This window comes from Lacerta agilis, chromosome 13 (genome assembly GCF_009819535.1).
Source record: "Lacerta agilis isolate rLacAgi1 chromosome 13, rLacAgi1.pri, whole genome shotgun sequence".
In the NCBI taxonomy this organism is placed as follows: domain Eukaryota; kingdom Metazoa; phylum Chordata; class Lepidosauria; order Squamata; family Lacertidae; genus Lacerta; species Lacerta agilis.
Genome location: NC_046324.1, coordinates 38,669,278 through 38,691,515, shown reverse-complemented (window position 1 = coordinate 38,691,515; position 22,238 = coordinate 38,669,278). Strand labels below are relative to the sequence as shown.

At 44.8% G+C, this 22,238-nt stretch overlaps 2 protein-coding genes across 7 annotated transcripts in view; both read left to right on the top strand.

Moving 5' to 3' along the window:
• Positions 1-2,509, top strand: part of SYT17 (synaptotagmin 17) — a 46,448-nt gene extending 43,939 nt beyond the window's left edge. For all 6 annotated transcript variants that reach the window (XM_033167297.1, XM_033167298.1, XM_033167300.1 and 3 more), the window contains one exon: positions 2-2,509. In XM_033167297.1, coding sequence (XP_033023188.1) covers positions 2-198 — 197 coding nt within the window. In that variant the 3' untranslated portion in view covers positions 199-2,509. The remainder of the gene's footprint in view (position 1) is intronic.
• A 5,771-nt stretch (positions 2,510-8,280) lies between these two features.
• CLEC19A (C-type lectin domain containing 19A) lies at positions 8,281-19,618 on the top strand. Its single transcript, XM_033167760.1, has 5 exons — positions 8,281-8,700; positions 12,288-12,453; positions 13,942-14,035; positions 17,041-17,173; positions 19,428-19,618. Exons 1-5 carry the CDS (start codon positions 8,610-8,612, stop codon positions 19,505-19,507), a joined length of 564 nt encoding a protein of 187 aa, XP_033023651.1. The 5' UTR covers positions 8,281-8,609; the 3' UTR covers positions 19,508-19,618.
• The last annotated feature ends 2,620 nt before the right edge of the window (positions 19,619-22,238 follow it).

Sequence of the window (22,238 nt, the reverse complement as noted above, 5' to 3'; positions counted from 1 at the left end):
GTCTTTGGCCACAACATGAAGAGCAGCAACGACTTCATTGGGCGGATTGTGATTGGCCAGTACTCCACAGGCTCTTCGGAATCCAAGCACTGGCGGCGGATGCTGAACTCCCACCGCACGGCTGTGGAGCAGTGGCACACTCTCCGGTCGCGAGCTGAATGTGACCGTGTCTCCCCGGCTTCTCTGGAGGTGACGTGAGGACGCCAGCGCTGCTAGCAAGCCACTGAGCAGATCTATACAAGACGAGTCACGCACACACACACACACACACACACACACACTTGCACATAATCACTATGAAATCCACAGCAACTCTTAATGACCACTGGCAACGAAAAAAAATGATTGGATTAGCCTCCGTGCTACCTATTCTTTCATCTACCCCATTGATTGTGTTACTCAGGATCACATACAGGTATCAACCACTACATCCACATCAGAAGGTGATGCTGTTGTGTAGGACAGTGGAAGCTGCTCAAAGGGTTGTCTGCTGATATGTTTTCAGAAATCCTTTGTTGCCTGCTATTTCATAGTGCGGTGCAGATAGCAGACTGGTTAGCTGCGGAAAAGCTTCATGGTTTCCTCTCCACTACGCCATACTCTACATCTCGTGTGAGCAATTGTATCGGAAGGTAGCAGATCATGCGTGTTATATGTGGTGAATGCGTGGTAGATTACTAGGATGTTGTTTTAGCGGTAGAGTGTATGGTATAAACACGTCTAAACCCAGTCCTTTCTTTGTCACTGTACTAGCTTAACCAAATCAGATATAACGTGTGCTTCTGTGTCTGGAGCTGTGCGCTTGGGCAGAATGGGATGGAGGCAGTCGTCTCTTTCCTGCTCAATCGCACATGCTAGCATTTTGTAAAATGTTGCATCATTCAAGAACCCGCTAGTGTACTGCTATGAAAGCTGCAGTCCACAGCTGGATCACCCTTGAGCAGGCCTCTTAATGCATTACTCTTCAACCGATTGGTTGGGACCCACCACTTGGTTGCAGCCTGATCTAAGGTGGGTTAAATGGTAGCGCTACTACCAGAATCGGGGTGTGTGCATGTTTGACTTAAGAGTGGGTCCTGGGTCTGGAAAGGCTGAAGACTCCTGCGTTAAAGTCAACAAAGCTCATTTTGGAGGAGGGAAATTGTGGGCTGCAGCCTAGTTGCAGTGCTCCAGAAGCGTGCAATGGCCTGGGATGTGTGAGCTGCCCACTTTGTTTCCATGGTGCAGGTTCCGTGAGTGCAAAGTGTGTGTGGAGTTGTCCTTTCCCTTGGAAGCGGTGGAGGCACAGAGGAGCCCAACCACTCAGCAGAGTGAGGCGGGTGCTGAGGGTGCAAGGAGTTGCACCCTGTAGTCTACCTGCTATCCTCAAGGACAGTGGAGGGTGTTGGAATCAGATTCAGCCACTGGCCCAATCGGCTTCTGGAAGGAGGCAGGTTCCACTTTGTGCTTTGCCTCACTCAGAACAGCCATAGTAGGGACTTGTATGCACATGGATCAACCGCCCTCCCGGCACATCATTAGAATGGGGCACATGTCCCTCTAAAGGCTATGGGCTCAACTTGAAAGTGGAGGCACCTGAAGGTTTTAGAGAACTGTTTGTGTCAAATCCACCCCACCCCACCCCACATTTTAGGTACCTTTTGTGGCAACATTCACAAAAGCCCTAATGCCACGTGAGTTGCATTTACATGTGATAGTCAAGTTGATCTCTCCACACACACACACACACCCCTTTTGTATTTCAGTGTGTGGAACTGGTCTTGAGTGTTAAGTCAGCAAACGTCTGTGTATTTACCTGCCACATACAGAAAAGGTGTAGGAAAGTAGGTTGAACCTTCTGTAATACTGTACAGGTCAGGGATGGGGAACCTCAGGCTGCCAGAGAGGCCCCTCCAGGCATCTCCACAGGGTACACGCCCCCCCCCCCTTTGAGTCACAGTGCTCACCAGCCATGCTTTGCAGCCTCCTATACTGTTTTTGTCTGGCTGGGACATGTCCTCGAACTCTGATAATGCTTCTTGTGTGCCTAGGAGGAGTTGAGAGAAAGGTATGTGTGAGTGTGAAGAAACTAGCCCACTGTTCTGTTCACCTTTGCCTTTGCCCTCTCTCCGCCACTGGTCATGTGGCCCCTGGAAGGTCACTCAGAAGGAGACGTGGCCCCTGGCTTGAAAAAGTTGCCCCACCCCTGGAATAAATGAGCTGAGCAAATTGTATGTATGTGAGATTGCTGGGATTGTTTGCTGGGATCTGCTGTGGGAGAGGGGATTCCTGTCCTGACACTGGGTTTTCCAAGAGGCATCTGATTGGTCGCTGTGGGAAATGGGAATTTGGGTTAGATGGGCCTTTTATCTGATACACAGGGCTCTTAACACTCTTGTACAATTACAAAGAGAACCTGTATTGGGATCCCAAAAAGAATATAAATTTGGTTCTTATAAGGTGTAATATTCCTGTATGAAAATTAACTTAGTATATCGCTGTTAACTTTTATAAGTAGTAAAACCTTTTTTAAAAAAAATTGCACGGGACCATGGCACATGGAGACAACAATCTGAGCATTTGCTGCAGTATTCATGCAACAGATGTCCGATGTGCCAGCATCCATCATAAAAGACGGCACGGGCTGACTTTACTTTGACAGAAATGTTTGTGTCTGTTGGCTCTTGGGCCCGATGGAGGGGTTTTGGTTCCTCCTTATTTTAAAACCATAGTTTCCCAAAGCGGTGAATGGACGTGACAAGTCAGAAAATTCTGCCGATTTTGTTAGATGCTTCTGTACATTCTCCCCAACCCCAAACATACTGTCTAAGGAGGTATATTTATGGAAAAAAAATAAAGATCTGTTTATTTGTGTCAAATAAGAATGAAGTCGTGCTCTTTTTAAGCAACTCATCTCAAGAATGATGACCTGTGTTCTGGATGCCCGCACAACATCCCTTTGAGGTAGATTCAGCAGTGAGTTTCCTGGGACATTGTGGTTATCTGTGCTACAGAATTATAGAATCATAGAATTGTGGGGTTAGAAGGGATCCAAGGGTCATCTGGTCAAACCCCCTGACAGAAGACCACATTTGTCTCTATGGCAACAGCACTCCCTCTTTCAAGAGGCAGATGATGCGTACCTGTCTGAGTGGCTAAGGCTGTTACCTTGACAAGGAAACTGATGTGGCAGGTTTCCTCTTACAGATTCAACCCACACAGATACAGGATCATAGCTTTGGAAGGGATCATCCAGGCTGACCCCTCCCCCTCCCCATTAAATATATTTATTTAAAATATTTCTAGGCCATCTTTTAGGGACAAACCCTCCCAAGGTAGATTACAAAAGATTTCAAGAATTTAAAAGAGAGAACTAAAACCAGTGCTTTTCCCCCTGGGGGGTACACAGCGGTACACATACTTCTAAACATTTTGTTAATCTTTGTCTGTTTGCTGTATTTATTTTTCCTGATTCGAACTATAAAATGGTGATTTTCTTGAGTCAAAATGAGAGTACCCCTAAACATTTTTTTTAAGGAAAAAAGCACTGACTAAAAAAAAAAAGACCATCATGTTAACTAAAAAACACTTGCAGATCAGCAGTACTGTAGCAGAAGTAAGGTAAAGGGTAAAGGGACCCCTGACCATTAGGTCCAGTTGCGGACGACTCTGGGGTTGTGGCGCTCATCTTGCTTTATTGGCCGAGGGAGCCGGCGTACAGCTTCTGGGTCATGTGGCCAGCATGACTAAGCCGCTTCTGGCGAACCAGAGCAGTGCATGGAAACGCCGTTTACCTTCCCGCCGGAGCGGTACCTATTTATCTACTTGCACTTTGACGTGCTTTCAAACTGCTAAGTGGGCAGGAGCTGGGACTGAGCAACGGGAGCTCACCCCGTCGCGGGGATTCAAACCGCCGACCTTCTTATCGGCAAGCCCTAGGCTCTGAGGTTTAAGCCACAGTGCCACCTGCAAACAGGAGTAGCAAACAGGAAATCCAGGTGTTACTGGAGTCCTGCCGCCAACATGGCCAATAACAGACCCTCCAAGTGTCCCTCTTTCCAGGGACAGTCCCAGATTTACAGAAGCCATCCTGGTTTCTGATTTGATCCCAGAATGTCCCAGTTTTCCTTAGGATGTCCCTATTTTCATTGGACAACTGTTGGAGGGTATTATGGAGTGGTGCAACCTTTAGAAGCATTTCAAAGCAGCCCTGTCTAGGGAAGTTTTTTATGTTTAATGTTTTATTATATTTTTATATATGTTGGAAGCCAACCAGAGTGGCTGGGGCAACACAGTCAGATGGGTGGGGTATAAATAATAGAATTGTTGTTGTTGTTGAATTGGATGTTCCTGTTTTCATCAGAGAAAATGTTGGAAGGTATGGAATGATCAGGAAAGATGGGAATTGCAATCCCAACACCACTAGGAGGTCACCGTATTGACAATCCCAACACTGAGGGTGGGGCACTTTAGGCCGGGGCGTGTGTGTCAAATGCAGCCCTCCAGGCCTGTCTGTTTGCTTCTTGGAAGTCTTGACAGGCCACACTGGTCCTTGGCCCTGCTATCCACTCCCAAGTTTTTTTGCCTAGCTGGAATGTGCCATTTAATGCTCCTGCTTGCCTGAGAAGATGTGTGAATGTGAAGAAACGAACCTGCTGCTCAAAGGTAATTTCATTGTTTATTTATTTCCAGTACAGTGGTACCTCGGGTTAAGAACTTAACCCGTTCTGGAGGTCCGTTCTTAACCTGAGGTACCACTTTAGCTAATGGGGCCTCCCGCTGCTGCCGCCGCCACGCAATTTCTGTTCTTATCCTGAAGCAAAGTTCTTAACCTGAAGCGTTATTTCTGGGTTAGCGGAGTCTGTAAGCTGAAGCGTCTAACCTGAAACGTCTGTAACCTGAAGCGTCTGTAACCCGAGGTACCACTGTATTTATAGCCTGCTCTTCATTAAATATTTGCAATCCAAGAACGGGGAACAAAGCAACACAATAGCACACCCTCCAAGTGCCCTGATTTTCCAGGGACAGTGCTGGAATTACGGAAGCCGTTCTGGCTTCTGATTTGATCCTGGAATGTCCCTATTTTCCCTGCTGCTGATTGAAGCAGTCGAGCGAGCGCACACGTGCGGTGAGGCGATCTTGTAGTTAACTGCCCCTGGTTAAGGTTAAAAAAAAAAGTTCAAGGGGCTCAAGGTACGAGGCAATCTTGTTCCTGTACTTGTTGCAGAGTCAAAGAGCCTTGACTCACCTGTCAGTCTCAGTCACCCCTGTAATCCCCTGTTAATAACCACTGACCCCCTGTGCTTCACACACATCTTCTAAGGATGTTGTTACAAAGATGGGCTGTTTGGGGACAAAGCTTGATAGCAGAGAGGCTGTGTTCCTTCACCCAAACCAGAACTGTGAGAGTATAGGAGGTGGTGCAGGGATGGGAGCACATGTTTTTTTTTCTGGCCGCTGCTTGGCGGTCCTCGCGTAGCATCTGCGCACCCATGCAGTGGGGGGGGGGGAATTTCTGCCTTTAAAGGTCTGTGGCATTACATGAGCTTGTTCTTCTCCTATTCATTCCAGTTGGAAGCCTGAGGATTACTGGCCTGGGGGAGCTGTAAATTCCTTCTTGTCCTTGGCAATAGACTCACGCTGGGATCCATCAACCATAGAAATATCCACAGCACCTCCCAGCCAAAACAATCTTAATCCAAAGTCTTTTGTTTCATGTTCATCTGTGGCCTTGTTCTTACTGAGATGGTTGACCTGTGTCTTAGCTGCACTGTTTCAGGTGGCAGGTGTGGGATAGAACACTCCTGCTTACACTTTTTTTTTTAAAAAAGAATGAATAAATCCCTGCGCAAGGAAAGCTAGTGTATCAAGGAGAAGGGCCCTAACGTGACTCTCTTCTTGACAGGCTAGCTTTCTATATTAGTGGAGCAGTAGCAGGGGTAATCAACTGATCACTCACTTCCCAAATATAAAAGACCAGCATGTCAAGGAGAAGGGTCCTGGCCTGGCCTACTTCCTGATGTGCTTGTTTTCTATATTCAGGAAATAAATAAATAAATAAATAAATAAATAAGTCCATGCATTCATGCATGTATATAGAAAACTAGCATGTCAGGGACAAGTGTTCTAACTTAGCCTTCTCCCTGATGTGCTAATTTTCTACATTCAGAGAGTTTTAGTATCTGTGTGTGTGTGTTTAATTATTCAACACTATTTAGATCCCACTAAAAATTTTTTAAAGCGGTTTATATAAAATGTTATAAAATATTTTAAAATAGCAATAAAACAAACCTTAAAAACAGTAGACATAATAAAGTTATACAGTACTTCAGTTTTGTTCAGTGTTCTATATTGGAATAAAGAACTTGTAACCCACTCCAGGACCTTACATTATAATTTTAAATATAGATAAAATCAACTACTTTAATAAAGCATAGAACTTTAGAGTTTGAAGCAACTCAGATGTCATCTGATCCAACCCCCTGCAATGCCAAAATCTCTGCTAAAGAATCCCTGACAGATGGCCAAATAAAATAATGATACCAAAAATATAATATGTATGGATAGGCTCAGCCTCCCCTGAAAATGGTTTGGCTGACATCGAAAATATCACAGCAGAGGCATTTTCAGGGGAGGCCGTGTAATATCAGTTGGGAGGGGGGTTTCAGAGAATGCATGCTGCCGCACTAAAATATTGATTTCTCACAAGTGTGGAAAACAATGTCAGTTCTGCAGATTGAAGAGGTCGAGTGGGCCCATATGGACTGGCAGTCAGGTGTGTGTGTGTGTGTGTGTGTGTGTGTGTTGTCACATGAGTTGCCACTAGACACAGCCACAGGTCGAAGTTTCAGTAGGAAAAATGTTCTTATGTATGTTTAGCTCCACAACAACCCTGTGAGGCAGGTTAGGCTGAGAGGCAGTGACTGACCTCCAAGGTCACCCACCAAGTTTCATGGCTGAGTGAGGATTTGAACCCTGGTCACCCAGGTCCTAGTCCAATACTAACCACTGACACTGCACTGGCTGCCATTTTGTTTCCTCCCCGATGTCTCTGCATTGCCCCACGACAGTGTGTGTGTGTGTGTTTGTGTGTTCAGAAGGGGGAAGAGGAATGGCAGCCCCCAACCAATATAGTGGAGAATATTCAAAAACACTGTGCAGAACAATCCCTCCTACACACACACACACACACAGAGCTTGGGGGCTGAGAAAAAGAAAAGGAAATCTCATAAATTTCCTCAGGAAAAAAAATACCTTTGAAGAAATGCCATCTCTCAGTGTGTGCATCAACATGGGAGAAGTGTAGACAGGATTCATCTCCAACTACCACTTGACATGTTAAATTGAGTGCATTGGGCGCTTTGTAGGAACACCCCTTAATGGTCTTTTAAAAAATGTGGTATATTGCCACATATATTTCACTGTGCTGTGTTCCTTCAAAAACCTAGCAGCTCTGAGACTTGGACCTGCCTCCACTCCACCTTTGACGGTCCTGGCAAGTATTTTTCTTAAAGCACCAAGATGGAAAGCTTTTAAAAGAAACAAAACAATACCATTAAAACACTACAAACAGTACAACAATACAACTACAAAACAAAAACAAACACAACATAATTTTTTCTTAATTTCATCTATGTCATCTTAGGGTGACTTCCCTCAAACACTTCCTTCTGAATTTCATTGTTTTACACCTTTGGCAGTTTACTCTACATTGCCTATTAACCTTAAAGCAATTTTAAATAAACCATTATCACTTATTCTTTTACTAATTTCTACATTTGTCATTCTTAACTCCAACACCCTATTTTAACACTTACAACCTATAGTTACTTTTCTAAGGGAATAATTTACTATATATTGCAAAATTTCTTCAAATAATCTTTAAATTTCTTCCAATCGTCTTCCACTGTCTCTTCCTTCAGGTCACGTAACCTCCCAGTCATTTCAGCGAGTTCCATAACAGCAAATTGATTTTTGGGAATCGTGAATCGCCTTTGGGATTTACCTCTAAGTAACACAGCAATCATCTTAAGGGGTTGTTAGGTCATTTCTACTGCTGGGTGACAAGGGCAAGTTATTCCATTTTTTAGCCTCAACTTGGTTTTGTCTGGGACGCTCTGGGTTGTTGTGTGGCGGTGTGTTAAGGAAGGGGTTCAAGCGCATACCAGAATTTGCACCTTTGAAGTGCTCTGTTGCCCTTGCGCAACAGAAATAATCGGACTTCTCACGGATGACTAATGGGAAGATGCATAAGGACCTTACAAGGGTGGTTTGATGCAGGGCGAATGCTTGTTGTCATAGAACTACCCAGAGACGGATGTGAAATAAAGACTACTTATAGCACAAACGCCACGCAAGCTTTGCATGAGCAGATCACGATGGATGCTCAATAATCAGGTCATCTGGAGGAGTGAGAAAGAGTGGCCAGTGGTGTGGGAGCTTAGGCTGTGAGGCGCTCGGCCAGCATCCTGTGCAAATCTTGTTGAAAGTTTGCCCTTACAAGGGAGGGAGTTGTCCACAAAGCCTCTTTGCAGCTGCTCCAGTGACTTCAGTAGCACTACAAAGGGAGGGAAAACACGGAGCAGCCAGTTCTTTGCAGCCCTGGAGAGGAAACTTGCTCTCGACCAGCTATGATATCGAGGTGGAATTTCTGCGCTGCTTTCTCTGGGGTGCTCCTCACCATCCAGGCTTTCCCACACACCAATATTAAAATCAGTCAAGGTGAGTACCCATCTCCGACGATAAAATACTCAAAATTGGGACACCTGAAGCCAAGGTAATTTTGCTTGGGGTTTCAGTCAGGTTGAGGTTTAATCTTCGATCCTAAATATCACCTCTTGGTTTTGGTCTCCCTCCTCCTTTGAGAAAATCCTCTAAATAGAGCTATAGATAGATAGATTCCATTTATATTACAAAATGCATAAGCCTTAGAAAATAAAAGATAATGCAGAAGGGCAGAATGTTCAGTGACTCCTATGAATTTGCAGACATCCAGTCAAAATTCCGATTTCCTGTGTAGCACAACAGCTGTTGACCCAAACTAACATAAGTGTACCAAAACGCTGTAAGCGTATTGGTGTATGTTTGGTAGCAGGCCATATCTCCTATATTGATCACTGAAATTAATCCTTCTTCACTTAAAAGTTATTTTCTCTCAGGTTTTGTTCTCTGAAACTAATAAAGTGAGTTAGTTTGCTACTGAAACACAGTCCCGTATTCTCTCATGCCATTCTTTGATAGATGATCTTTGTTTTTTGTAATTAAGTCAGAAAAGTTGGGATTTACGGGTGGCTTATCAGGAATCAAAAGGCTTTGATGAAAAGGCAACATGGAAAGTTATCGACGAAATTGACAACTTGCTCCAACTTCATCGTTGAATCCAGTTCTGGTGGCAGCCTGTGTTCAGTAGGAATAGGGAACGAAATTTCATTCAGTTTAAAAGCAAACATATGTACTTTTCAAAACAGTATGTAAACTGAAACTCAGCTAGCTTTTGAAATTCACACTTCTCTGAATTTTGCAATGCAGTTCTCTAGCCAAGTAATGTGTCAAAAAATACGTATATCAGGTTAAAGTGTGCATAAAATGTGTGTGTGTGTGTGTGTGGGTGGGTGGGTGTGTATACATATTATATATATATTAGCATAATTAATATACCCTAAGAGGCATTCTATTAGGGGAAATCACTTTACAAAATATTGTATATTGGTCATAAATGCATACAAAAAATGTATATATTAGGAGAAATTCACACAAAAATGCTGATCGGTTTTCATGAAAAAAATCACAAACTGATGTAGACATGTAAAGAACTGAAATGAAGAATGGAAACATGACAAACAGCAATAAATAGAAATCGACAGATTCATTCATCCCTAATGTTCAGATAGCATCTCAGCCGTCATTATGGCTCAGCTAAACTGTTTGAGGGTTTGTGGTATACTTAGTCACTGTCATTTCATTTCCAGACCACTATTTGTACAAATTATGTGGATTTATTTGATTGCATAATTAAGTTGTTGTGGAACTTCAGTGTTATTGAAATGCCAAGAAATGAGAAGATAAAATGATTTATGGGCATTAGGGATTATCATGCACTTGGTTTTTTTTTTAACTTACTCAAATTAATGGGTTGGATTCAGGCTAAAATAGTTGAACTTAAACCCAATTAAATCAAAGGGACGGCAGTCATGATCTTAACCTAATTTTCACTGAAATGAATGGGAATTAAACACAACTAACTTATTATGGATCCAACTGCTGGGGTGTAAAGTAGAAAAAGGTGAGGAGTTTCTGAGCTCCACTGCAATATTACCAACCTTACTTTGGATGGATTTAGGGATGGAAGGATCTGCTCATTTTGGCTCTCAGTTTCTCATTTTTCCTGTTCTAACATTTGCAGAAATTTGCAATTAAAAAAAAAAAAACAACTCCTGCAAATTAAGCAGGATTTCATGTCAAATTTCTCCTAATAAACATTTTTCAATCAGTTTCTCAATTTTTGCATTTTTGTAAACATTGTTCAATTGGCGATCTGCATTGCAAAATTGGGATAAGGGCAAATTTCAAAGGATAGGTGTATTTCTGTTCTCATGAAATTTTGGAAGTTGTAGATTGAATAGACGTGGCTTCAAATGAGGCCAGAATCGAAATTCTCCCCCATTTCTTGATGCCGTCTGAGAAGGCCATGTGACTGAAGATGGACAGAATCAATTTCACTTTCTTTCGGTGTCTGCACAGTTCAGCCACTGAAGTTGGTGGAACATATTCTAGAGAAAGTGAGTACATCTGAGCTTCACTGAAATACCATATGATCTCATCTTATGCGGGGGTTTGGTTCTAAGGGTCCTGCATATACATAAAAATAGCATATACCCAAACCCTTGGAGGCACCCCACAGCTACCAGGAAGGCAGAGAGAGAGAAAGAATCCCCATACTCCCAGAGCCTGGATGCCCAGCACATAAATAAACAAATAATAGATATCATTGCTACTTCTTTATTTCCATCAATACCTATTTGTCCTGCTTTTTCATGTGACATGTAAGCGGACTACCCTAACCCATCAAATTTTGCAGACTTTTTAACTTGCATCAGGGGCGCTGGTTCCTAGCGGCCGAGCCCTTTTGGGCCCCCTATATTTTTGGGGTAGGGGCTGCCCCCCCCAATGTCCCAAAAGCATGGAGCTGAAGTGCGGAGTTGAGCGCTCCTCCTCCTCCTCCCGCTGCAGAGGGGGAAGGAGGGTTGAAGCAGCCTCCTGCCAGTGGCAGCACCACAAAGAGGCAGAGGAGGAGCTGCTGGCCATTGAGCTGTGCGGCCGCCATGTTTAGCTCCACCCCTGACTCCTCCTGATTTCCTGACGCCACTCGCATGATGTTGGGGCATTTCAAGATCACACGTGTGGCGTTGGCCCCCCTCCCCATCACCCTTGCAAACTGGTGCCTCTGACTAGCATGTTACATTATTTTCTCCTACAGCTAGCAAATAAATCCTGAGGCGAATATGACATCCTTGATTTAACTCAGCCATGGGAGTTGAAAGCTTACTGGCCGCCCGTCCAAAGACTGGACAAAACGCGGCCATTGGCAACTGAACAGGAAAGGTGCTAATTAGGGGGTGGACCTGCTTTGCCTCCTCTCCTCTTGCGCATTTAACCTTAAAATTCTTTCCGGCACCTCTGGTGCACTGGAGCTAATCAAATTAATGTTACCTACTGGGGCAAGTGGTATAGAGTTTCAACAAGCTGAATGGTTCAGACAGCTTCATTTTCCATCAGACGATGGGCCGTTTTCTGAAGAGGAATTTGGAGGGGGGGAAACCAAGGTGGATTAGATCTTTGTGAATTAGTGCAAGAACCAGGATCCTAACTTGGTAGCAAACTGGCGACGAGTCAGGGACATTGGGATGGGTGGGGTGGGGGACACAATTCTGGTCCTTCTTTCCCACGTTAAGAGCCATGTTGTCGCCTGCTGAAGTGGTATTTGCTAGAGGGGATAGGAGGACAAGGCTGTTTATCCAGCGTGGTGGGTTTTATCTAATCTCCTCTTTTGTGGGCTTCTTTCCACTTGCCTCTCCTGAGCACTCCCCCCCCCCCCCAGCTCTGCATTGCCCGCAGCCAATGGCGTGTCAAAATGCATGGAAATGACAGCTGTTGCTCTTCTCTTTTGACAACCGTTGTTGAGACAGAGGTGGCTTTCCTGACCCTTGTAATCTTCTGGGCTCCCAGGACTGATAGCAAGTGAATCTGACAAGTGGAAGTGTGCTGAGATATGTGCCTCTCTCTAACCTATTTCCTTCCTCTCGCCCTAGCTTTGCCAGAGCCAATTCTCTCTTACTCTTGCCCTCTGTTTTGGACTGAATACGAAGGCTTTTGCTACAGATACTTTCCAATCAATAAAACATGGGCAGAGGCGGACCTGTATTGTGCAGAGTTCTCCATCGGCCTAAAGTCAGCCAAATTAGCTTCCATTCACAGGTAAGATTCACACAATAACTTGCCCTTTCCTCTGTGGGGCGTTTCCCCATTTCCCCTAATGCAGGGGTCAGCAAACCTTTTCAGCAGGGGGCCGGTCCACTGTCCCTCAGACCTTGTGGGGGGCTGGACTATATTTTTTTTGGGGGGGGGGGGGAATGAATGAATTCCTATGCCCCACAAATAACCCAGAGATGCGTTTTAAATAAAAGGACACATTCTACTCATGTAAAAACACGCTGATTCCCAGACCGTCCGCGGGGCGGATTCAGAAGGTGATTGGGCCGGATCCGGCCCCCGGCCTTAGTTTGCCTACCCATGCCCTAATGCGTCATCCTTCACTGGTGGCTTGTTGCTGTGGAACACTTGGGATGCGTTCAGAAGATGGAGACAAAAATGGCAAGCGGATTAGGGACGAAGTCCTGTGAGGGAAGGTTGAAGGAGTCGGAGATGATTCGTTTGGAAAATAAACAATTGAAAGGCGAGACCGTATTATCCTCAGGTATCCAGAGGACTGTTGTATAGGCAGAACAAATTTGTTTTCCTTTTGCTCCAGTAGCTTCAAATGACAAGGGAAAGGATTTTGATTAACTTTAGGAAGTACTTCCTGATGGTATGAGCTGTTTGACAGTGGGACAAAGTGGTGGATTTTTAGAGGTTTTTAAGCATAGAATGTAGTGTCGACTTCCTGCATCAACTGAGGATGGGACTACACCATGCATCCCCAAACTCGGCCCTCCAGATGTTTTGGGACTACAACTCCCATCATCCCTAGCTAACAGGACCAGTGGTCAGGGATGATGGGAATTGTAGTCCCAAAACATCTGGAGGGCCGAGTTTGGGGATGCCTGGACTACATGAACATTGAGGTCCCCCTCCTAACTAACTAATTAATTAATTACCTGGCAGCAATATCGTTATTTACCCTGGTTAAGCCAAGCTCTTGCTGGTTTTTGCGATGCTGTTCTCCAACCAACCCATGTTTACAGAAATGCACATATAAGGTCAACATGTGCTTGAGATGAGTATCTTAGTGAAAATAACCTACAAAGACGCATCATATTAGGAGAAAGGTCTTGCAGAAGTGGTGTGCATGAGTCAAAACAGTGCATAAAAAGTTATTTATTAGAAGATATTTGCACTAAAATGCTGAAGACTTTTGTGAGGAATTTGAAGTTGCACATTTCTGCAAAAGGAAGAGCACTGAAATTTGAGGTTAGAAAAATGAGGGACGTAGAGAACTAAAAAGAAAGGTAGCACGGCATAGTGGTTAGAGTGTTGGACTAGGACCTGAGGAAGTAAGGGTTTGAATCTGCACTCAGCCTTGAAACCCACTGGGTGAACTTGGGGGCTAGTCACTGCCTCTCAGCTTAACCTACCTTGCAGGGCACCTTGAGCTCCTTGGAGGAAAGGTGGGGTGTAAATGCAATGAAATAAAGAAATAAGTATTAACAGATCTTTGCATTCCTAATTACATACGACTATTGGCAGCTGGGAAGAGAATGTATTCGTCTATGACCTGGTAAACAGCCGAGTGCCTGGAATACCGACGGATGTTTGGATGGGACTTAATGATCTAAGACAGGTAAGAACCTAACCGTATCAGATGCTGCACCTCTCATCAGGCACATAAGAAGAAGAGACCAGCTGGGTAAGACTTTGGTGGCATCTAGCCTAGCAGAAGTGGAGCATTAAGGGATATAGCCCTGCTTTATATTGAGTCAGGCTGTTTGCGTGTTTAGACCTTTAAACCTCCCCCTTAAATAAATTCAGACCTAAACCTCCCCCTTAAATAAATTCAGACAAGACTAAAATTTTGTTTGGTTTTTAGCAGAATTTAGGCCACAACTTTATTGATTACAGCAAGTGAGTGGTTGCATAGGCTCTGGTTCGACTAGATCCCCGCACCGTTGTAGGTAGCGCCGACCCAGGGCACCAGCATAGGTCAGCCTAGGGTGAACACCCGGAATGGCGGAAAGCCGGGGACATGCTATGTCCACCACCCAGATTTCCTCCTGGACTCAGGCACAGGCACAACCCCTCTCAGGGTTGACCAAACCATTGAGTCCCTGGATTCCTTTAACGGGATACCCTTCACATAGTGATGGCGAGAGCGTTCCCCCATCCCTATCACCTGAACCAGAGCCTATTCGCAACCTTACAAGTTGTAATGATTTCCTACGTGGCAGGCAAAACCCAAATGGCAACAGCCAATCAGCCAAGTGGGGAAAATTCCTGCCGTGCCCGTCCCAACAACAGACAACACACGACGGCATAGCAAGGTCAAGTGCACAAGCCCTAAAAATAGGGAGAGGTGGGCGGGTGTTCCGATGCACGCACCAAAAGAGGAAGCTCTGGGTCATGTACATGAGCATATATAGGTCCCTTGATCCATTTGGCTAGCATCCCATTGGCCTGATTAAACCCAGCATCAAGGGACCTACCAATAGGGTGTTGCGGCAATCCAATCGTACCCACCCACAACACAGGGTTTGGTTGGCAGGTCTCACCGCAACAAGTACCCTCTTTGAGGGAGGACACTATTTATCCATCTAGGTCAGAATAATCTATGCTGACTTGGCAGCAGCTCTCCAGAATTTCAGATGGGGGTTCTCTCCCAAACCTACCTGGAGATGCTGGGATCTTCTGCATGGAGGGCAGATGCTGTTCCACAAAGTAACAGCCCTGGCAGCTTCCTATATGCCTATATATTCCTATGCTTCTGCCCTGAGGGAAGTCAGTTATTGACAGGAGTGAGCCAGCAGTAAATCACACAAAGTAAGTAGAGTTAACTCTTTATTAGGATCTGCACAGGATGTCATGCCTAATGAACACAGCAACTGATCTTTGGTAGGTCTTGCTCCCAAGGTTTAACCCTTTAGGATGTTCCAATAAGCAAGGAGGATGAATTGTACAAACTAATTAACCTGCCTCCTCGAAATACAAAGTTCTTCCGCAATAGGTTTACCCTACACCCTACCTCATTGGCTCTATTCAAAGCAGCATGTGCACTGAAAGGCAGCTATTCTACGAAATCTGCCCTTCTCAGAATTGTGCAGTGCAGCTCTCTAACTCGCCCCAATAACTGCATGGTAGGAGACAGCTGGGCATAGAACTGCATAGGTTAGTGAGAATAATGTACAGGCAACTCCCCATTTACGTATGCACACATCAGTGCGAAGCCTGTAGTGGTACGAAAAGGGGCAAAGGGGGCCTTAAAAGAGCAAGAAAATGGCAGAAATGGTGCAAAAGCAGTGTTTAGCAATTCCACAAGCCTTCACAAGTGCAATCCCAGGAGCCTTTGCACTGAGTTTGAGCAAGGAGGGTTTGGAGGGAGAAATGGTGGATGTTTGCAGACTTTTTCAATGGTGTTCCAAATATGCACTGTTTCACTTAAACACACGGCGTCTCTCGGAACGTAAAATGGGGGAGTTGCCTGTATAAAATGCATTATTAAATTAAGGGGAATTTATTGCAAAAATGTGAACCATATTGGCCTGAATATAAGCCTCACTTTTTACCCAAATTCTGACCGTGAAAAGTTAAAAGTGCAGCTTATATATGGTGTGCAGCCAGGAGCACGGGGCAAACAGCGCTGGGAGAGCGACAAAATGGAGCGGCTTTTATTCGGGTATTTTTTCTTTTTTTCTCCCCCCTTCAATTTTAAAGGTGTGGCTTATATTCGGGCCAATATGGTATATTAGGAGAATAGGTTGGGTAAACCCATTGGTTTTAATGCAAATTAAGTTAAAATCACAACCACGCCGCATTGATTTAATTGAATTTATCTTCAGCCAATTTAGCCTGGATCCAACCAATTGATTTCAGTACATTAAAAAGTACAAGAAGATGACTCATGCCCACACATCAGTTCGTCATCTCGTTTCTTGATAATACAGAAGCCCCATGACGGAAGTCCCACCTGTAATTGATACAGATACTGGTCTCGAAATGAAATAACAGACATTTATTCAGTCAACAAATATATACCACACACGCCGACAAAGTTGCCTTCTTGGGCAAGGCATTTTCTTTTAAAAACCAATTGTGGAGGTTTGTTGAGCAGCTGTAATGGCAGCTGAAAATGGTATCTCAAAACCAAGAATAGGTGAATCTGCCCATTTTGGTTTCTCCATTTTCCAGCCTTAAATTCAATTCCACATCTGCTTGTGATTTTTTTTTTTAAATCCTCATGAAATGTGCATTTCTCTTAACACATTTGTATGTGATTTTTGACAAAAAAATTGCAAAGCATATTCTCCTAATATAATGCAGTTTTTCACCAATACATGCATGTTTATGCACACTTTTACCATTGTGCGTGCGTTTTTGTACCCATGACTTCTCTCGGAACTGCACTGTCAGAATTCAGAGAAGTTTTGAAAAATGACCGCTCGTTGGTTTGTGTGTTGCTTTGGAAAGTGTGTGTTAGCTTAGGCTCGCCTTGAAATGTAAACTGAGTGGCATTTCTTCTCCATCCCTAGAAATGCTCCAAATGCTTCCATCTCTGTTGGTTGACAGCAAAGATCGACTATGTGCCATTTCCTGTCTGTTTCCTTAGCACTAACTCCCTGGTGATGTATTTGGTAGGAAAGCAATTTTGAATGGACAGATGGCTCCTCATATGACTATAACTACTGGGATGGCAATCAACCAGACGACGGGATCCACTCTAAACCGGAAGATGAAGACTGTGTGCAGATCTGGTACAGATACAGCAGTGGTAGGTGGTATATGTATCTCAGAGATGGCCTCTTCCCAGGAGCTGGGGGTGCTCAGGCAGGAGAAGAGGCAAGAGGCAATATGATTGCCACCTTCAAATATCTGAGGGGCTGTCACATAAATGATGGAGCAGAGCTGTTGTTTCCTGAGTACCTCACAACTCAGAGACAAGAGCACATGTTTATGAGCTGCAGATGTTGTCATGTTGCAGATATGGTGGGAAAGAGCAGAAAGAGAGTCTACCCAGGCAGGGAGCAGGGGCGAATCTACTATGAAACTAATGAAGCTTAAGCTTCAGGACTGTGGGGTTGGGTGAGTTCAGGGAAGGAGGGTCTCAGGTAAGGAAAGACAGACAAAGAGTTTGACCTGCAAGCTCTGGGTGGAAGTGCAAGAGCACACACGGACCCAGGCATTCTTATTACATCCAGGGAATTGATACAGAGATCCCAAAGAACCAATCACAAATCATCCAGCACCCCCCCAGAAAATCCCACGTGGGAACAGAGTCAAGTAACAAAAGACTTCTTGAAGAACACATCAAAGAGAAAAGATTCTATCTAGGTATCAAAGGAAGCAATTAACAAGACCTTTGTAAATGCAAAGGCAGTATCTGGCTTAGCAACCACTAGCTCCTTGAGGGAGACGTGACTTGCCCGCTTAGGGATCATGGAGAATAAAAACAGCCAGATGTATGATATGCAAAATTGGATCAGAAATCATATTGCTACGTAGACCAGCAGGCAGGGGCGTAGCAAGGTAAATTGGTACCCGGGGGCAAAAAAAATTTTGTCGCCCCCCCCCCCAGGCATGGGAAGGTCAGGTGGTACCCGGTGCGGAAAATTTCTTGTCAACCCCCCCATTGATCCCCCACCCCCGCAAAAATGGTTTTACGCTATTTCATATTTTCTTACAAAGGAATAATAACAAGTAATAATTTTAAAAAAAACACTTTTATTTATATCCCACCCTCCCCGGCCAAAGTCAGGCTCAGGGTGGCTAACATCAGATACATAACATTGGTATAAAATAAGACAATAATTAAATTACCTCCTAAAAACATCTCAAAATCAAATTAAAGTCTAATTAGATGGCTTTCCACAGGGTTAGGGTTGGGAACAGTAAGTGCTCCACTGAACTGAAATTTCAGCCTTCATGACATAGGAAAACAGCCAAGTGAACAGCTATTTTGGTGGAGGAGGGTCAAGATATTAACCCATATGCATGAAATTTCATATATAGCTATATAATCCCTAGTATAGTAAGATAAGACCTTCGGAGCAGGCATTAAAAAAAAAATCAAAAAAAAGTTTCCAATTTTTTTTCCAAAAATGTTTTTTTCAAAAAAAATGTTCCTTGATAATTTGTCACCCCCTCCATTATGGAACACTGGGCGGCCCGCTCCCTGCCCCCTTGCTACGCCCCTGCCAGCAGGGAATACATTCACTCGACTGGACTATGCTACAGGTCCAGAAATGCACTTGCTCCACCCACACAATGTCCAGCCACGTATGATTCCTCATAGTAATTTTACATGAATGCTACACGGGGCCCCTAATTAAATTTTGGGGGTCTAGTAGACTCAAATGGGTTGGGGTATTTTTTGCTGTGTATATTTCAACAATCCCAAAGTTTGCGAATTAGCAGCACAGATGTTGTAAATGTGGAACATTGTGGTAAGTTGGCTGTTTTGCTGTGTCTGATGTATCCTGCCCCCGCTCCGCCCCTTATTAGCAGAGGTCAGGACCCTAGAGGAATAACAATGAGTTCTCAAAAGTACTGAAGCAGATACAAAAAAAAGAGTGGTTATTTCAGACCTCGTTGGTGGTTGTGATGGGCCCACCAAGCTTCAGGGGTCCCCAAATATAGGTCCACCATTGGCAGCGAGGGCCATATATAGCTATGCCCTATTCCTGTCAGGGCACAAAGGGGAACTGATCTCAGAGTTTGACATGAAAGGAAAATGGGAGCTGGAGGGGAGAGGAAAGTGAGCGAATTTAGGCACCTGTTCTTAAAGTTAGAAAGTGACTGCAGTGCATTCAAGTCTTGTATTCTCCATGACATGCTACTTTCCTGTTGCAGGGTTGTTATTATTCTTATTAGGTACAGTGGAGCATACGGAGTTGCCTCTTCAGTGTGCTGCCATTGCTTCCTTCCTTGGAAACTGTGGTTTAAAACTCCACCCAACACACTCCTTATTTCTCTCTCTCTCTCTCTCCCTCCCTCCCTCCCCCCTCCCAAAATTGTCTTTTTCATAGCTTTAAGGTCTTGGAATGACAATAGCTGCAGCAGAGAATTTCCATTTGTGTGCAAGATCCCATCCCTGGCTGCTGATTAAGCGTTTGCCCAAAACAAAAGCAACAACTCAACTTCTGTCCAAACAACATGGAATGAAACAGATGTACAACTTTTTTCTAAGCCTGTCTCCCTATCCCACTGCACCCCGTGCTCGCGCCCTCCAGATGTTTTGGACCCCCCAAATCCCATTGGAATTGGGAGCCGTAGTTCAAAGCATCTGAAGAGCACTAGATTAGTGGGAGGCTGTTCTAAGGCATAATTCTCTCACCTCTAATAAACATATTTCTGTATCTGACTCAATGAAGGCTCCAGCTAGTCATCATGACCAAGTTTCTCTCTCTGTGTGTGTGTGTGTGTGTGTGTGTACTGTACTTGGTCCATGCTCAGGGATGATGGGAGCTGGAGTCGAGGAACACCTGGAGGGCCACGGCTGCCCCATATCTGGTGTATTCACTGGGGCCCAGCTGCACTCAGGTAATTTATTGCAGGGGGTACATTTGCTACCGGTATGCAATCTGCAGCTGTCATCAGTGAACAGACTGCATCTTCCGATGCCGTTGTTTTTAGATTGTGAGATTGATTATAGCAGGTGTAGGGAACCTTTAGCCCTCTGGGTGTGGCTGAACTACGATTCCCATCAGTCGCAGCAAGCATGACCAATGGTTGGGGATGATGGGAGTTGTAGTTCAGCAACATTCCAAGGGCCAAAGGTTCCCCACACTTGGATTTTAGCATCTGGCAGACTCTGCTTTCCAAACCAACTTCAGGTTTAATTTTAAGTGAAGGGTTTGGGTTGTGGTTATTGGGGGTTTTTTTGGTTGTTTTTTTTTTAAATTAAGGTTTGCTTTCTTGGTTTATGGCCCCACAGCTAGGCAATATGGTACCCTCCAGATGTTGTGGAATACAGTTCCCATCTCTTCCCTTATCATTGGCCATGCTGTCTTGAGTGTGCGCCACTGTGCCTATTTCTGCTTGGATCTCTTATTTTCTTGGGTCAGCAGGTAGGCTTTGAACATTTAGATGATGCTGGACTACAGCTCCCATCATCCCTGCCCGTTGCTCGTGCTTTCACAGGCCTGATGGGAGTTGTGGTTCGGGAACACCTGGAGGACCAGAGGTTCCCCACATCTTTTTGAATCCCTGGATCTTGCTGTGAAGCACAGCACAATCAGATTGTCTCGAGCGACTTTTTCATATTGGGGCCAATGAACGAGCCAGTTTTGAGCCACGGTGGCAGGGTGTGAGGGGGGAATAGAGTAAAAAAAAAGCAGCAGTCCCCATCTCAGTCAGCCCATGTTAAATAGGAAACAGCTCTGTTTTTATGTCTGTGTCGGGATGTTAGACGGGAGTGGATGGCAATTAGCACTGGCACGATCATTTCGAGATGAATCAGCGGGCCAAGTGGAAAATTGATCAACAGCCGTATGGTTAGATCAGCCTCCCCCTGTGTAGAAGCGCCGTGCTGTTTCATTGCAGTTTGTTGCACTGCTAATGTCAAGAGCTTTCTGCCCCCCCTCGACTCCTGCTGCTGACTCATACTCAGGTGCAGCTGAATGTAGGCGCTGAATGGGCTATCTGGGCTGAAGCCCAACGGTGACATGATGTGGAAACCAGGGCTGGGAGACGAAGGAATAGCGCACATCCTGTTAGGTAGTAGGAGCAACACTTTTATTTGTTTAGCTAAAAGCCAAAACAGGGGGTGGGGAATGGAATCTAACCTCCCCTGTTTAGAGTGTGAATGTTCCACAGGAGCACCCTTTTTACGTGATCGCTGCTTCTTTCTCATAATTAAAAGGATCCTTCCTGTCCTTCTGCTTGCCTTAAACATAAAAAAAAATCAACCTGATTTAACAGCCACTTAAGCCCTTAACCAAACAAGGCAATCAACATTAAATGAATGAACTGAAACTTAACGTGTTTTCTGCTGATTTGTCTCTCCAGCTCTTTACTGTTCTGTCTCCTTGCAGAATAACAAAATGCTGTGGTCTACCTTGGGATGCTGTTAGGTGCCGTTGAGTTCACCAAGGCATGTTTATTGCTCGAAAGATGCTGTGATTCCTGCATTGCAAGGGGTTGGAGTAGATCAGGGGTCAGCAAACCTTTTCAGCAGGGGGCTGGTCCACTGTCCCTCAGACCTTGGGGGGGGGGGCAGACTATATATTTTTTTGGGGGGGGGATGAAGGAATTCCTATGCCCCACAAATAACCCAGAGATTTGTTCAGTCGTTCAGTCGTGTCCGACTCTTCGTGACCCCATGGACCAGAGCACGCCAGGCACGCCTAACCCAGAGATGCATTTTAAATAAAAGCACATATTCTACTCATGTGAAAACACCAGGCAGGCCCCACAAATAATCCAGAGATGCATTTTAAATAAAGGACACATTCTACTCATGTAAAAACACGCTGATTCCCGGACTGTCCGCGGGCCGGATTTAGAAGGCGATTGGGCCAGATCAGGCCCCCAGGCCTTAGTTTGCCTATCCATGGACTAGATGGCTCTTGGGTATCCCTGCCAACTCTACAATGCTATGATTCGATGCAATCCCAATGGCTTGCAGCCTGAACCTGGCCTTAAACAATGTGAAAGGGAGAAGTCACCCAATGACAATGGGGAAAACTTTGGATGGGGGGGGGTATAAGACTGCTTAACCAGACCAATGGCACATCTGCTCCAGGGGTGGAAAAACCCCATGGCTAGGGCCAAATGTGGCTCTCTGGGCATTTCTTTCAGGTCCTCAAGACTCTCTCCAGGTAGGGGTGGGAGGACCT